The sequence below is a fragment of the Zootoca vivipara genome, chromosome 2 (genome assembly GCF_965207765.1).
Source record: "Zootoca vivipara chromosome 2, rZooViv2.hap1.1, whole genome shotgun sequence".
NCBI classification, from domain to species: domain Eukaryota; kingdom Metazoa; phylum Chordata; class Lepidosauria; order Squamata; family Lacertidae; genus Zootoca; species Zootoca vivipara.
The window spans coordinates 83,284,453-83,300,334 of NC_142584.1; the positions used below are offsets into that span (position 1 = coordinate 83,284,453).

Genomic DNA, 15,882 nt, shown 5'->3' on the forward strand with positions numbered 1-15,882 from the left:
ATGTGAAGAAAGAAACATGTATAGGATCAGGTGCTCAAGAAGCAATTTTCTAGACTCCACATATAGTTTAGAGCCATAAAACAGATAGAATGATGATTTTGTGAGGGACTCTAGAGCAATTCAGGAATCACCTAGATGACAGAGGAAGCCAAAACTGTGCTGGGAAGTAAAGTACAGTGGTACCTCGGTTTACAAATACAATTGGTTCCGGAAGTCTGTACTTAACCTGAAGCGTACTTAACCTGAAGCGAACTTTCCCATTGAAAGTAATGGAAAGTGGATTAATCCGTTCCAGACGCTCCGTGGAGTACTTAAACTGAAGCGTACTTAACCTGAAGCGAACTTTCCTATTGAAAGTAATGGAAAGTGGATTAATCCGTTCCAGACAGGTCCGCGGAGTACTTTAACTGAAAATACTCAAACAGAGGCGTACTTAAACCGAGGTATGACTGTAGACAGAACAAAGCAGTTGCAGTATGACAGGATACTCTGTGTCCATGTCCCAACTATGTAATTGAGGTTAGTGGGTCAAAAATGCTTTTGCAAACCAGAGCACGTTGTAACTACCAGTGTGCAGCAATTCCTTCTGCAAAAAACAAACAAACACCCAGCTCCACAGAGGCAGAGTCCACTGCAGGACTTTTAAGGAGCAAACATATCACAGCACTTACAGAAGTTACCAGTCTAATGCTTCTTTCTTAAGTGGCCTTCTCCTCACAGTTGTAGGAATAGTAGCTTCTGAAGATCTTGAACCCGTAATGAATAGGAATGGTATTTTGAGAGGAGATCCTGCTAGTTTAAGTTCTTTTTCATGAAAGATACATAATTTGAACATTATAACTGCTACTTCTTTTTATCTGTTTCTCCCATAATGCTCAGTATGGAATGCCCATGGAAGCTTATTGATGCTATGTTTGCAACATCATAATTTTGTAAATGATGCATCTTTCCCTTTATTTGTTAACACTCATTCCCACTAGATGGCATCATATCCTCCGCTTTCCAAAAAAAATCCCATGAAGCTTTGGGAGTTTGGACTCTTTCTACAGCGCTGCTCCAGAGAAACCACTCATGTTTGGAACAGTGCCAAATTACATTAACCCATCCTTGGGTTGGTGTGAGGAGGAAGAATCATCATCAATTTGTAACATTCCGGATCCGTGGAGGGCAATTTCCAATGCTGTGAAACCTGTTTAATGACGGCCGAATGGAAAGAAACAAAAGTGGCCCTAATTGATTCAAAATATAGGCCCCAAAGCTCTAAAGGTGGCGCTGTCATTGTTGTTGTTTATAGAGCATCTGATATATAATAGTCAATTAAAAGTAGAAATTAAAACCGCTTGTCTATACAGCTCACAATCCAAACAAACAATTTAATCATGACCTCGAGTACCATTTTGTGACTGAGGTGCAAAACCCTGCTTCAGTTTAGATTTGTCTGGCCAGTAAAACCTCATGAACCCTTTGTTTAGCTTGGGATTCTTAAGGAGCAATCCAAACCCAAGATTTGTCAGGATCAACTGGGTTACTGGCTACTTTTAACAGAGTAAACAGCTTCTGGCCATGATGACTATACTCTGTTTCTATGGTTGGGGGCGTACTAGTTCCAGAAGGCTGTGGGGCGGAGGTGGGGAGTGTTCTTGCTTGAGAGTTTCCCACAGGCATCTTGGGTGGCCGCTGTGAGAATAGGATGCCATTGGCCTGATCCTTGTTTATAATGGACAAATGTCTGCCTGAGTCTCGGCTCAGCTGAGGCTGTGCTGACTGAAGTCCTTCATCCCAGCTCAGCAGAAGATGTGCTGGCACAAGTCCTCCATCTGGATTGCTCTGCCCCTGAGTTCATAACGGGTGGCTTATAAGGCCCTGCCATGCATTGAAAAGACACGAAGGGGGTTATACAGCCATGCTTCCCCAATGCCCATGTGTTCTGGGTACATTTAAAGAGTTACCTGTATGAGACGGTACCCTGGCCACATTAGGGTCCCTCCATGCGTGGAGGAGCACCCAGCACATGCATTGGTATGTGTGGAGAACTCCTTCCCACATTCTTTGAACATATCTATTTCAGTGTGCGTGTTGCTTTACCAGGCAGCAGCATCAAGGGATGAGATTAGCCAGTGTGGTACCCTCTCCAGTTTTTGCTGCTTCTTAATTTGCACCTTGTTACTGTAACTATAAGGTTCATTCAGATTCTGGCCTAGCTTGCCTGTCAGAGACATAAGTAGTGAATGTCCTTTTGGGAACCAGTGTTGAATGATCTGCGGATTGTACCTGCACGTAGGTATTTATTGTCGTTTAAAGCAAGCGTGGGTTTCAGCCTATTTTGACAGACACAAACCAAGTTTGAATGGGGTTGCATTTTCTCCTCTAGCATTTAGTGTATTGTGGGAAAGGGCATTTCCTGTTTCCGCCATCAAGAACGATGTTTAGCCCGCAAGTAATGAGAGTAAACTGTGCTCGCCCAAGGAAGAGAGAGTCTTGGAGCAGATGGTATCATGCTGCAAAACAACCTGCCACTGAAACATAAACAGACAGCAATGACATATGGATATAGGGGATAAACCCCTCAAAAAGGCTGTAAAGCCTTGGCTAAAACATGTTGGTCTCATAACAGAAAACTGAAGAGCCTGCCTTCTTATTGTGCGCTGGTAAATTCAAGGGATCTCACTTGGATCCCTTTGAGGCGATAAATTGAGCTCAAAGTTGTTTTTCCTTTGAGCAGAGGCATGCTGTGCTCCAAGTTTGTTTTTACATTTATTTAAAAATGTAATGATAAACTTTCAATACAAATGACAGATATTAATTGGTGCAGCCGTGGTACCTGCATAGGACTACTGTCTGCTTAATTAGAGAGCCCCAACAGAAAGAGCTTCTCTTCATCATTTCAAAGATGGGAATATAGCTCTGAAGTCTAATTACCTCTGTATATGAAAGAGCTGACTGCATCTTTCTTCTTATCGGTAGGATAGTTCCCATTTTTCACCTAGACCTATTCAGTCTTGTTGACTAAAGGGTATGACAGGGTTGAGATAATTTTGGTGCTGGGTGATGCATTTTCATTTTCACATGATTACTTCTCAACCACATGAGGACTACGGTTGCATTAAGCCCAACCACATGGGTACAATTATTTCTTTATTATGGATTGTAGTCCATGCTATCCCTACCCATTGATGTTAATAGACATGACCACCTTAGCTTCATTAATTTTAGTGGGTCTGCTCTGAGTAAAACTTGGCTGGATATATACTGTTTATATAGTGTTTTTAAAGTAGCATGCCCACCAAAGCAGTTTATGATTATGTGCATTATCTTTTTTCCTCTACACCCAGATAAATTGAATGATTCTGAGAATTGTTCCCAGGTGTTGTGGGGATCTCCAGACATAGTATTAAAGTTGCATGCTAATCCTTACGGGAGGCAGTAGCATGCAGAGTTGAATATGTGAGAATTATGTTATTCATATTTTGAGGTGAACAAGTTGCCATCTCTTTCCCTGGAAAAAATGCGAGAATTCTAGTGATACCAACAGAATCTTGGCATTAAGATCTGCAGCTTTGATATGAGAGGTAACTGGCATCATGCTAGGTATCCCACAGGTACGGTATTTTTCATTGTTCAGGACACTGCCAGTTGAAACTTAACTTTAAAGTTTTGTCTCTGTTATCCTTGCCTGATCCTCACCATAGATTTCTGTTCTCATGGGTGGCATGAAACTTGTTTTCTGACTGCTTCAGACTTCCCTACTGGTTTGATGCTTAATCAAGGGGCAGTGCATTGGGTTTAACACTGGGAGAAAACACTAGGTTCTTGGGTAGTTCTGAATGGAAAGGCAGGGTACGGATTAACCAAAATAAATAAAGTATATGTGAGACACAGATCCAGCCTTTTCTAATTACTGTTCATCTCTTGCCCCAGAGTTGGATAGTTCACTCTTTTTTCATATTTACTGTACTCTTTTTGGCTTGTCTGCTAAACCAGGCAATGACAGTCTTTATTCAAAATGATGCAACTTGAGTTGATAATAGAAATGCAAGGAGTGGCCTCGTACCAAGACCGACGTGTTCACCATCTCGCCCAACATATTGTACTCCAGCTCTCCAGAGATCATTCCCATCGCCTAAAATCTTAGGGCCCTTTCTGCATTTTAAGTACATGCTCTTCCTTTGTGCTATGGTCTATCCTCAAATAGTCCAGTTATTCTGAATTTTTTCTCTGGCAATAACCACATCCGGTCCATATACATGGATTGCATAAGGGGTGTCTCAATAAATTTATTTGTGTGTGCCACTAAAATGGCTTTTTTGTTTGGAGGTGAAGATGTGAATGAAACATGGAAATGATTTCCAGCAAGCAGCCTATTAATTCTTTATGTGTGTTAGGCTATGAGAAGTTGCCATGAGTAGTTAATAGAGCATGAAACTCTAGAGCAAGAAGTTATTGGGTCACTGAGGTCCCAGAAGTGGATCTGGGAAAAGTGTGCTGCTGCTTTTTAGTGGTGCTAAAAGAGTATCACATACCTGCTTTTCTAGGCTTCACACAACCAGGTTGGTGACACAAGCAAGTGTGGTGTGCATGTTTGATCAGAGCTGTGCTTGCTACATGCACAATTGGCAATTCAACTCATATTGATTTCACCACCACAAGATTACATAAAGTGGACTGGGCACATTAGCTGTGGGCTGGGTTGCAGTCAGGAGAAGTGGTCTCCTAGTTATTATTTTGTTGTTATAACAAAGAGGAAACCTGTCTAGCTATCCTGAGTGACTGTGCCCTAGAACAGTGGGTCACGGAAGCAATCAGAAGGAGGCTGGTGACCTTGGATTTAATTTTAAATGGGGTCCAGGACCTGCAATTGTTGTTGAACCGACTGGGGACAGTGTCCGCAGCGCAAAAGGGATCCTGGAAGCTACAGGCCAATTAGCTTAGCATCTGTTCCATGAAAACTGATGGAAAGCAGTTAACGATAGAATTAACAAGTACTGTATATAGAAGAACGGGTCTTACTGAAACAAATCCAGCATGACTTCTTCAAGGGTAAGTCCTGCCACACTGACCTTTAAGAGTTATTTGGGAGAGTTTCAGCAAGCATACGGATAGAGGTGATCCGGTCAACAGTGCGTAGTTAGACTTTCCAAAAGCTTGTGATAAAGTCCCTCACCAAAGGCTCCTTGCTAAGCTTTAGCAGTCATGGGATAAGATGAGGGGTCCTCTTAATGGACAGTAACTGGTTAAGGAACAGGAAGAGTAGGAGTAAACAGGAAGAGCTCTCTCAATAGAGGGGGTATAAGAAGTGAAGCCTTCCAAGGGTTGGTATTGTGAGCTGTGCTCTGTCACTTGTTCATGAATGGTCTAGAGTTAGGGATGAGCAGTGAGGTAATAAACTTCCCCCACTATTGTGGAAAGCGGTGAGACTATGTGATGACGATGCAGCAAAGGGACAGGGACAGCTAGTGTGGCCTTAACTACCTCCTTTTCACACAATTGTAATCACATTTGTTGTTGCTGTTATTTCATTTCATTTATGAATTGCTTCTTATTAAGTATCTTGAAGCAATTTCACAGTGCAGTGGAAGGTTGTATTAAACAAATTGCATGTATTAGAGCAGTTAAAACAATTGCATATATAAAAAACTATTTCATAACCAATACAGAGCAAAATACAGATAACAATCTCCACTTAGAAGGCTTATTGAAAGAGGAAGGAGAATGCCCCAATAAGGGAGGGAAAGTCTCTCTGTCTCTCTTGTTTTTGTGTGTGAGGGAGACAGAGAGACGAGGTTGTTTTGGGCTTAGCTGCAAAATCATCTTCCACCACAGTCAGGAAGAAGACTATTTTTGCCTTAATAGCAAAATAGTGAAACCTCTGTTTGTCTCTATACAACTGAAAAGGGAAGAGCTCCTGAATCCAACTTCTCGAATGTGATCAGCTGGAGCCCCTAAGGAGAAGACTTTGCCAAAAGTTGTCTTGCTGTTCCATGTTGGAGAAAGGGGGCTTAGATTGCTGCTACCTTGTGTCTCAGCTGACATAGGAAGGAGTGGAGCCAATGATCCTTGTGCTTCAGACACTGTCCAGTTCAAAACGTGGCCCTTTTTAGTATTTGCTGAACAGGACCTTAAGAACTAAAGAAATGATGGTCAAGGTCAGAAACTAGAGAAAATGGGAGATAAACAAGACATTGAAGGAGAAGACTGTATGTATCAGAACACCAGGAAAATAATGGATCAAAACTTGTGACCAGAGGGAAGGGAGGAACATGGTACGCACACAAACAGTGTAAGTGGGTAGGAAAGGAAGTAAAAGAAGGGAGTTGCAGTATGTGGCCGCATAAGCATATGAAAGACATTTACAGTCCCAAAATGTTAATCTGACTCAAGCGTTTGCTCGCTGTATAAATTTCCTATGAATTACTCGACTTTAAGACTCAAGGATTTTGCTTCCCGCAATGGAGGACTTTTGTTTTTCCTTCTGTTCATTAAAATTGCCTTTCATGAATCCAAAAATAAAGCTCACAAAGTCTGTGATTCAACCCACATGCAAATGGATGGCGAGGAAAGGATTCTCGCGTTGCCAAGTTAGGAGGAGAGGTCACAGGGGGTGCACATTTGACCACATGGAATGCATTATGGGGCCTAATGTGGGAGGAGGAGAAGGCAGTTGGCACAGGGATTAAAGAATGAGAGCATTAAGCTGTGACGTTTGTAACGTTCTGTTTATGCAGGCGTAGGAGGCGGTGCCGCAGTCCTAGGGATGCTCTCATCTTTGATTCAATAGTGACCTCAGCTGCTCCAGCATGGTGCTGAGGAGACAGTGCTGCAGGGTATGACATGGATGACCCAGTAGGAGACATTCAAATCTTTGACATTTCTCTCAGTTCCTCACTGCGACTCTAAGGCAGGGGTGAGCAGAAGGTAGTACAGGATCTTCTGGTAGATTTCCAGGTGATTTGAAGGTTTCTGACTCCCCATTGTTTAACAATAGTAACAGTTAGTGTGTGGGAAGACAGTGTGTTTGTTTATGGTACTCAGAAAAAATTTCTGGGCTTGGGCTTCTCTAGTCCAAATTGTACATGCTTTGTACCTGACTCCAGTTGGTGGTGCTGGGAGTTCTAGTCCCACAAGATTCTAGTCTGCCCTGCACCCTCCTGGCTCCACATTGTGGCTCATCCTGAATGTTTTGCTGGAAAAAGCAAAAACAGTTGGGTGCTTCTGGGCATCATAATGCTTATGGTATGGTATATCCGTATCCAAATACTTGCAAATCCACTCTTCAGCTCTGTAAAACCTTCTCTCCAACTGTGTTGGACAATGCAAGCTTTTCATTTCTCATATTTGTCTATATAATAATAATAATTATTTATTATTTATACCCGCCCATCTGGCTGGGTTTCCCCAGCCACTCTGGGCGGCTTACAACAGAAAAATGAAATAAAATAATCTATTAAACATTAAAAGCCTCCATAAACAGGACTGCCTTCAGATGTCTTCTAAAAGTCTGGTAGCTGTTTTTCTCTTTGACATCTGATGGGAGGGCGTTCCACAGGGCAGGCGCCACCACTGAAAAGGCCCTCTGCCTGGTTCCCTGCAACTTGGCTTCTCACAGCGAGGGAACCGCCAGAAGGCCCTCGGTACTGGACCTCGGTGTCCGGGCAGAACAATGGGGGTAGAGACGCTCCTTCAGGTATACTGGACCGAGGCCATTTAGGGCTTTAAAGGTCAGCACCAACACTTTGAACTGTGCTCGGAAACGTACTGGGAGCCACTGTAGATCTTTCAAGACCGGTGTTATGTGGTTTCGGCGGCCGCTCCCAGTCACCAGCCTAGCTGCCGCATTCTGGATTAGTTGTAGTTTCCGGGTCACCTTCAAAGGTAGCCCCACGTAGAGCGCATTGCAGTAGTCCAAGCGGGAGATAACTAGAGCATGCACCACTCTGGTGAGACAGTCTGCAGGCAGGTAGGGTCTCAGCTTGCATACCAGATGGAGCTGATAGACAGCTGCCCTGGACACAGAGTTGACCTGCACCTCCCTGGACAGCTGTGAGTCCAAAATGACTCCCAGGCTGCGTACCTGGTCCTTCAGGGGCACAGTTACCCCATTCAGGACCAGGGAGTCCTCCACACCTGCCCGCCTCCTGTCCCCCACAAACAGTACTTCTGTCTTGTCAGGATTCAACCTCAATCTGTTAGCCACCATCCATCCTCCAACCGCCTCCAGGCACTCACACAGGACCTTCACCACCTTCACTGGTTCTGATTTGAAAGAGAGGTAGAGCTGGGTATCATCAGCATACTGATGGACACCCAGCCCAAACCCCCTGATGATCTCTCCCAGCGTCTGCATATATATGTTAAAAAGCATGGGGGAGAGGACAGAACCCTGAGGCACCCCACAAGTGAGAGCCCAGGGGTCTGAACACTCTTCCCGCCCCCACCACTTTCTGAACACGGCCCAGGAGGAAGGAGCAGAACCACTGTATAACAGTGCCCCCAGCTCCCAACCCCTCTAGACGGTCCAGAAGGATGTTATGGTCGATGGTGTCAAAAGCTGCTGAGAGATCCAGCAGAACTTGGAAACAGCTCTCACCTTTGTCCCTAGCCCACCGGAGATCATCAACCAGTGCAACCAAGGCAGTTTCAGTCCCATGATGAGGCCTGAATTCCGACTGGAAGGGATCCAAATGGTCTAGTGTTCCCTTGTACTGTTAAGCAGTCCCTGCCTCCCTCTTACTCATGAAACACTGCACTGGACTTGGGGATAAAGAAATAATCTCAATATTTATTGTACAGTACATGGAACTTTGGGGATCCTGTATCTCTAACAGCAACAGCAATGAAGTATTGAATTGTTGCATGGAATACTTCCAGAAATATTTGTGCTGATTTTCCCTATTTTTCTTGCAGTTGCCTGTCCTGTGTGAATGGATTCTTCCCTTGCCATTGGTGTAAATATCGTCATATTTGTACCCACAATGCCGCTGACTGTTCCTTTCTGGAAGGGCGTGTCAACATGTCTGAGGTAAGTTACCAGGACTGCCTTTGCAACTCTGTATTGTGGATCCTCTCGTTTCTCCCCCCCCCCCCATCACTTTCTTCATAACAATGCTACATACAAAAAGATCTGTACCATTTTAAAAGCTTCTGATGGGGAGGAAATTTGAACAATGGTCACTAGTAAGAGGGAGAGCTGCAACACAGTTAAGTGGGGGAGGTGTTGTCACCTCATGAAAAGGCTTTTAAGCTTCAAACCCAAAGGCTGATGTTCAGAGAAAGAGGAGAATTTCAGTTCAGAGGTAGTAGAACAGGGCCCCTGCATATGGTGCTTTGTAAAGGGCATTGTAGACTATCGATTGTACTGAAGTGGTTGTCATTCCACCCTTCTCCTTATGCCCCAGGCAGGGGGAGCAATGACAATTAATTCATTAATGTTTAAAGGTGGTGCTGTGGGGGAGAATAATAATTGCTACAGACCATTAAAGCCAAGCAGTAACAAACCATACCAGGGCAATGAATTAATTTCAATTAATGTTTTAAAAATTAATTTCAGCTAATCATATGTAATATTTTCAAGCTGGCCTCAGTCATGTGCACTTTACACTTCTGCTACACCGACTTGGGCAAGTGGTCCCCAGAAGGTTTGCAGTGGGACAGCGAGGCCCTTGGACTGGAAACGTTAGCCAGGCTGTTCAGAAGATAAGGGCCTGGCTTGTGGGACCTTTGTGTGGCGGGATGCTCTGGAATCTTCAGTGGAGAGAAATCTTTCAGCACCAAGAGGATTTTGCTGCTTCACCCTTTTTTGATTTACCCTGGTTGCAGAGTCAGTCTGCAAGCCATTAAGAGAGAAGCCTGCGGGCCAGAATGTCTGTTTCAGATAGGTCACTGTTGCACTCACTGGGGTCCTTCCTTCCTCTTCCTCTTCCTGTCTTGTCTTTATTAGTCTGTCATTTCAGCCCTCAGGCACATCTTTAACTCTTTCTCTGCTGCATTGACTGTGTTCCTCCAGCAAATCCAAGTTGTGATTGTGACAGATTTTTCAAGTTGTGATTGTGACAGATTTTTCAATTGTCTTCTAAGCTACCGTGCAGGTCAGACACATGGAGATTTCCACAGTATATATGGTGAATCATCCAGTGTCCTTAAGGATGACTTTAATATAAAGAGCTGAGGAAACCGCCCATTTCCTAAAATGCATACTTTATTTCATTTCGGATTTGGTTAATGTGATGTGGAGTTTGAATTGTCAAGGAGAATCATTGATTCCAAGTGACAGATCACCTGCCCTGCAGAAATGAGCATTTGTATCCTGAGTGTCAATTCTTAGAGGCAAGGACAGAGTTTTGCTTTTAGATTGCAAAGGCGCAAGGAGTGCTAAAATAATACAGTGCGCTGGCTAATGAACTCAGGACAACAGAACAATCTCATTGTGTGCCTTTTTGTTGCAATGAGGTGTTTTGTTTTTTTTCAAAATAGTGTAATGTAAGCATCCTTCCAATAAAGCAACCAGTTACTGGCTTTTCTTGCATTTCCTCTGGAGGATTACACATTTTGAAGATTCCTTGTATAGCAGCAATTCTTGTTATTCCACAGTGGCTAGTTGTCTGTCTAGCTACTAGGAGCTAGGTGAGTAGTGAAGGCAGGGGCTGTCAACTCTATGCAGTGTGGCATCCCATGTTACTCTGAAAGAAAATAACTCCCTACGAATGAGTTACCATTAGAGATAGAGTAGCTCCAGATTCTGTTTTCAATTCCAGTGTTTAGTTCTTGGAAAGAATAAAGTTGGAAAGAGAAGTTTAAAAAAAGAGAATTGTTTCTAACCTGTACAGAATTCCTTTCCGTCACCACTTGGCTGACCACAGCCAGCCTCCGCTGTTTAAGATCAGGGTGACACTTGGTATTCTGAGACAGACTTAAACCCCAGTTTGTAATTCTGTGAACACCTACTGAATGTTTCAGTTAAAATCTACTGCCTATCCAAAACAGCTCTATTCATCCTTCTACTTGTTGATTTTCTCAGGGGCTTTTGCCTTTTTGGGGAAGCATAATAATAATAATAATAATTACTGTGAGCATTTAAATAAAATGAAATTGTAGGAAGCTCTCTAAAATACAGTTGACTGCATATAGAGAACTTTGGTGCATTTGAAGTCAAAGGTGATCAGGTGGAGAGCTGTGATCAACTTATCAGTGCTTAATTTTTAATCATATTGCTGCTAGAGATAAAGTCTGCCTAGAAGGCAGGCCTATTTCCCCTCTGATTCTAGATATGTGGGCACTGGGGTTAATAACTGAACAATGAGTGAAATGTATGTATTCATACATTTCATACAATGAGTTTCAAGTGGAGAGCATAGTTTCATGTATGAAATTATGTTCTCCATGTGTTCTAGTGATGAATCATGGCACTGAAAACATACCTGAGAGTTAAGCCTTAGCCAAACCTGGTTCAAGGCAAGAGCCATGTTATAGTAGTTTCATTAAAGGGTAACATGGTACTTGATCATGACAGGCATTTGTAGCTAATTTAGATGTTATGTTACATTAAAATAGTGACACTATTCTGATTGTGAGATCTGTTTTCAAATTGGAGGCTAAATCTAAAATGGTGGTTGATGAGAGATGTTGAAATATGAAACACTCTGCCTAGAGAAAGTAGTTCATGGCTACCTGTGAATGCTCAGAACTGTTTCACTTAGAGTTTAGGATGCGTTAAATATATGACCCCAACCAAGATGTGCAAAGGGGGAACTATGGACAAAGAGAGGATGCAGGATGGATTTGCAGAGCCTTGATGTCAACAACTGCAGCTGCAGTTAGATGACCTTTCAGACACCTTCTTTTGGTGGTTCCAAAGACCAGTATGTGATGTCCCTGATAAACAACAGGGCTATTTTTGTGGTTTCTGCCTTGTTATCACCTTCCACCATAAGTTAGGCAGCGTGCACTATTTCAAACAGTTTCCTGCCTTTTGTGGGGTGGGATGAGGTGAGAAAAAAACACCCCTGGGTCTCAATGAACCAAGGGCAAACTGAGAACATGTAGCTATGTTGCCAGATAACTATCCGGGCGCAAACCGTATTTGGAAAATACTGAAATTCATATCTAACTCCTGTTGTGAAAATGAGTGTGCCCTTGGCAGGCTCAGATGACCATAAAATCCACCTCTGCCTCCACAGAAAGCACTTTGGACAGACCATAAACTGGTGCAGTATCTTAAGAGGCATTTTGCTATTCAGCCCTGTCAGCAGAATGCAAAAGAACTTGTGTTCTTCAAAAGGACTTGGTGGGTCACAAAGGACTCCTGTGTCTAATCCCTAGAGAGCTCACACCACACTGTGGCTCTTGCCCTTTAAGATGCCAGCAGATCTCGCTGCTGCCATTCTGTTTCTTTTTTGCAGCAACAGAGAAATAAGGACGCCCTTCTAGATTGTGCGTGTCAGAATGCAGGTTGACACCATTTGGAAGCAATTGCCTTCCACTCTGGTGGAGGGAACCATTATAAACCAGGAGTGGGGAAACCCTTTTCAGCACAAGGGCCACATTTGCTTCTGGGCAAGCTTTTGAGGGCCACATTCCAATGGTGGTGGGTGGAGCTAGAGGCAAAAGTAGGTGGAACATTTGATGCAGATGTTACCTTTGTGTAGTAGGCTAGTACCTACACACACTTACACACCCCTCTCTATCCATACAAGCAACAGGCACAACCAGAATTCAGAAACATCCTAGCCCGACAAAAACACATTATTATTTTTTGGTGTGTGTGTGTGTGTGTGTGTGTGTGAAGCAGGACCAGTGAGAGGCTTCCGAGAACCAGTTTTAACCTGCAGGTTGCAGGTTTATAACCCACAGTTTATAAAGTGAGTGTTTTTTTTTAAAGGATCTTGTTGATCCCACTAAGTGACAAGGAAATTTCTCATGCACCCTATTTCCTTTTCTGATCCTCTTGTATGCAGTGTAAGATATGCCCAACAGGCCTTTTTTTGGGCTAATTGCCTGGTTTCAGCTAGGTGACACACTTGGCAATTCAAGCAAAGGAAACACCTCTTCTCTTCCCAGTAAGCAAAACTTCACAATTCAGCCCAGAGATGGGAAAGCCATGGCCCTCCAGATATGGCTGGACTCCCAACCCCCATCAACCGCAGCCAACATGGCCAGGGACAACTTGTAATCAAACCACATATGGAAGGCCACAGTTTCTCCACAGTGGATCTAACATCTTGACCAGAATGAAATGGAGAAAGGATGCATTCTAGTAACATTGCACTTTTCACTGGCTTCCTAAAAGTACCCCTTTCCCCTTTTCTCTGGGCTTACAGAATACATTATGCTAGCACAACTGCCCTTCCCTCATTTGTAAGCATTTCTCAGCTGTCCTGTGGTATTTAAAGGAGATGGGGAAAAAGAGGTATGACCCCCTAAAGAAATCTTAAAACAGTACTCTTATGAAGGCCAAATGCCCATTAGTACCTATAGAAATGAATGCTCCTTAATAGCCATTTGGCTAAATACATTTCAACAGAATCTTCTTCAGTGCCTGATATTTCTATTTAAAAATAAAACTACTTTTTGTTATACAGTGTTTCTCATATTATAAGACATGTCTTATATTTATTTTTTCCTCAAAAAAACACACTATGGCTTATTTTCAAGGGATGTCTTATTGTTTTTCTTCTCCTCCTGCCGCGGCCGGCATTGCTGCTGCGCCTATCACTATGTCTTATTTTCGGGGTATGGCTTATATTCCTTGAATGCTTAAAAATCCTGCTATGGCTTATTTTATGGGTATGTCTTAAAATATGAGAAACAGGGATAGTTCTTAACCTTAACTCTTATTCTTTATAAGCTAAGCAGTGCACCTTTAAGGATAAGCTAAAATATTTAAGTTATTTTGGGTCTATAAATGCCAGTTCCCACCTTTTCATAGGTACTCATCTTTCCTTTCTCTGAGAAGTTTGTGTCTTGTCTCATCAACACTTAGCCACAGACCCTTCTTGGAGTGCCAGCAGTCATAAAAAGAGCACCTCTGAACATGTGCAGAACTATTTCCCCTCACTGCAGCAGAACCTCACAGTTCTGTCAGTGAGATTTGAGTCCTTCTATGTCATTTTAAAAAAAGGTGTGTGTATCAGCAGCTACATCTTTTATCTTTCTCCTCAGACCTCCCCCTTAAGTCTGCCCTAAACTGCTATGCACTTTTTAATCTCATTTTAAACCTTTCCAGCCATTCTGCATTCTCATGACTAACACATATTCCCCTCTGGCTTTGAGTAAGAAGCAGTCATGTCCTTTGGGCTCTGCCTCATATTAGCTCCTAGCACTTGTTTGTTTTGGGTCCTCTGCTTTCATGGATTACTCTGGACAAGGCATTTTGTGCTGTGCTGCGCTACAGCCAGCTTGACAGCTCCTGTGTTGCATTAGATGAATCCCACTCTAATCTTTTGCTGTGAGTGCTGGCATAGCGGAGGTGCCCTCAGCTGTATTTTTCACTTCCTTCTCTCCCTGTGTCATTTCCCACTGTGACTCCTGTCTTGCAGCCCCTCCAGGCTGATGAGTGTCAGGCTCCACATCGAAGAGGTCGAGCTTCCAGCAACGAACAATTAATTTCCCTCCACCCCACCCTTTATCATCTCTGGGAGTTTGGGCCCTCCAGGAAAAGGAACCATGGGAGATTGGCAGTTACTCATCCAGCACCCAGCCACCAGCAGCACAATTTCTTTTGCAAGGGCTGCTTACGTGGGTGGAAAGAGGGATTCATCTTATTTACGACGGGTAAAACTCTGCCAACTGTTATTAAAGGCAGAAGCTGTTGCTGGTGAGCCTGATCCTGTTGACCTGGGAGGAAATGAATGAGCAAGACAAGCGGGGCATCCCCTTGCACCCCCAAGAGCTGAAGGAGTAAGCTTGAGGAATAAGCAGACACTCATCAGTATGGAGACTCCAATGTCTCTAAACTGTGAGACCAGAAGACTGTGAAACGAAAGAGAGCAGTAGGCTTTGGAAAGCCCTTAGCCTTAAAGAAAGAAAGAAAATGCCATTAAGCATTTATGTTTCTTTTACTCTGCCCATGTTGATGAGAGTTCATATTCATATTTATTGGCTGCCGGATGCAGAGTACCTGAAATAGGAAGGGGAGACACAGCTAGCAGGATGTGTGGCATAGTGTCACATTTTTAAAACAGTTTGTAAGAGCTGTTGGGAGCACCCTTCCCCTAAAAAAGAAAAGAAAAAGCCCAAATCCTTGCTCCAGGGAATGGGGAAAGGGGCCTTGGCCTTGGTAAACTCTAAATCCACAGGGTGCAGGCATACAAAAGAGGAAGTGTTGGGATATATAGAGAGGTGAATGGTATAGTGGCATGCAAGAACAAGCAGGTGTAAATAGCTTGTAAGAACATATGCTGTATAGTGATTCAATTCTTTTTCTTCTAAGCTGGGGCAGCATGTATGACCCAGGTCTTTCAAGAAGACTCAACACAGGGAAGAAATAGCAAGCAAGCAACCTTGGCAGATGTAATTCTAAACCTTTTGTGGCTGAAGCAGTGATCAGTGCATGATTGTGGCTGTATGCACATTCCCATTTACTCTGCATCCAGTGTGCTCCCACTGCTGGTTGGGGAAGCAGTGTCCACACACACATCTATCCTGCGTCTGTCCTGTTTTTTCTTGAGAAATACTGCATTTTGATGTGTTTCCCCCTAAGCAGCTCTGATCCAAATTGAGAAAAAGCACAACCTAGCTGCGTTTTTGTGACAGGGTGAGCTCCCGTTTCTCGGTCCCAGCTCCTGCCAACCTAGCAGTTCGAAAGCATGTCAAAATGCAAGTAGATAAATAGGAACTGCTACAGTGGGAAGGTAAACGGCGTTTCCGTGTGCTGCTCTGGTTCGCCAGAAG

The 15,882-nt window shown here is 43.4% G+C and overlaps 1 protein-coding gene across 4 annotated transcripts in view; it reads left to right on the top strand.

Annotated features, from left to right (window-relative positions):
- PLXNA1 (plexin A1) overlaps positions 1 to 15,882 on the top strand; it is a 298,287-nt gene that overhangs the window by 182,477 nt on the left and 99,928 nt on the right. For all 4 annotated transcript variants that reach the window (XM_035106479.3, XM_035106473.3, XM_035106478.3 and 1 more), the window contains exon 9: positions 8,902 to 9,016. In XM_035106479.3, the coding sequence (XP_034962370.3) occupies positions 8,902 to 9,016 (115 nt within the window). The remainder of the gene's footprint in view (positions 1 to 8,901; positions 9,017 to 15,882) is intronic.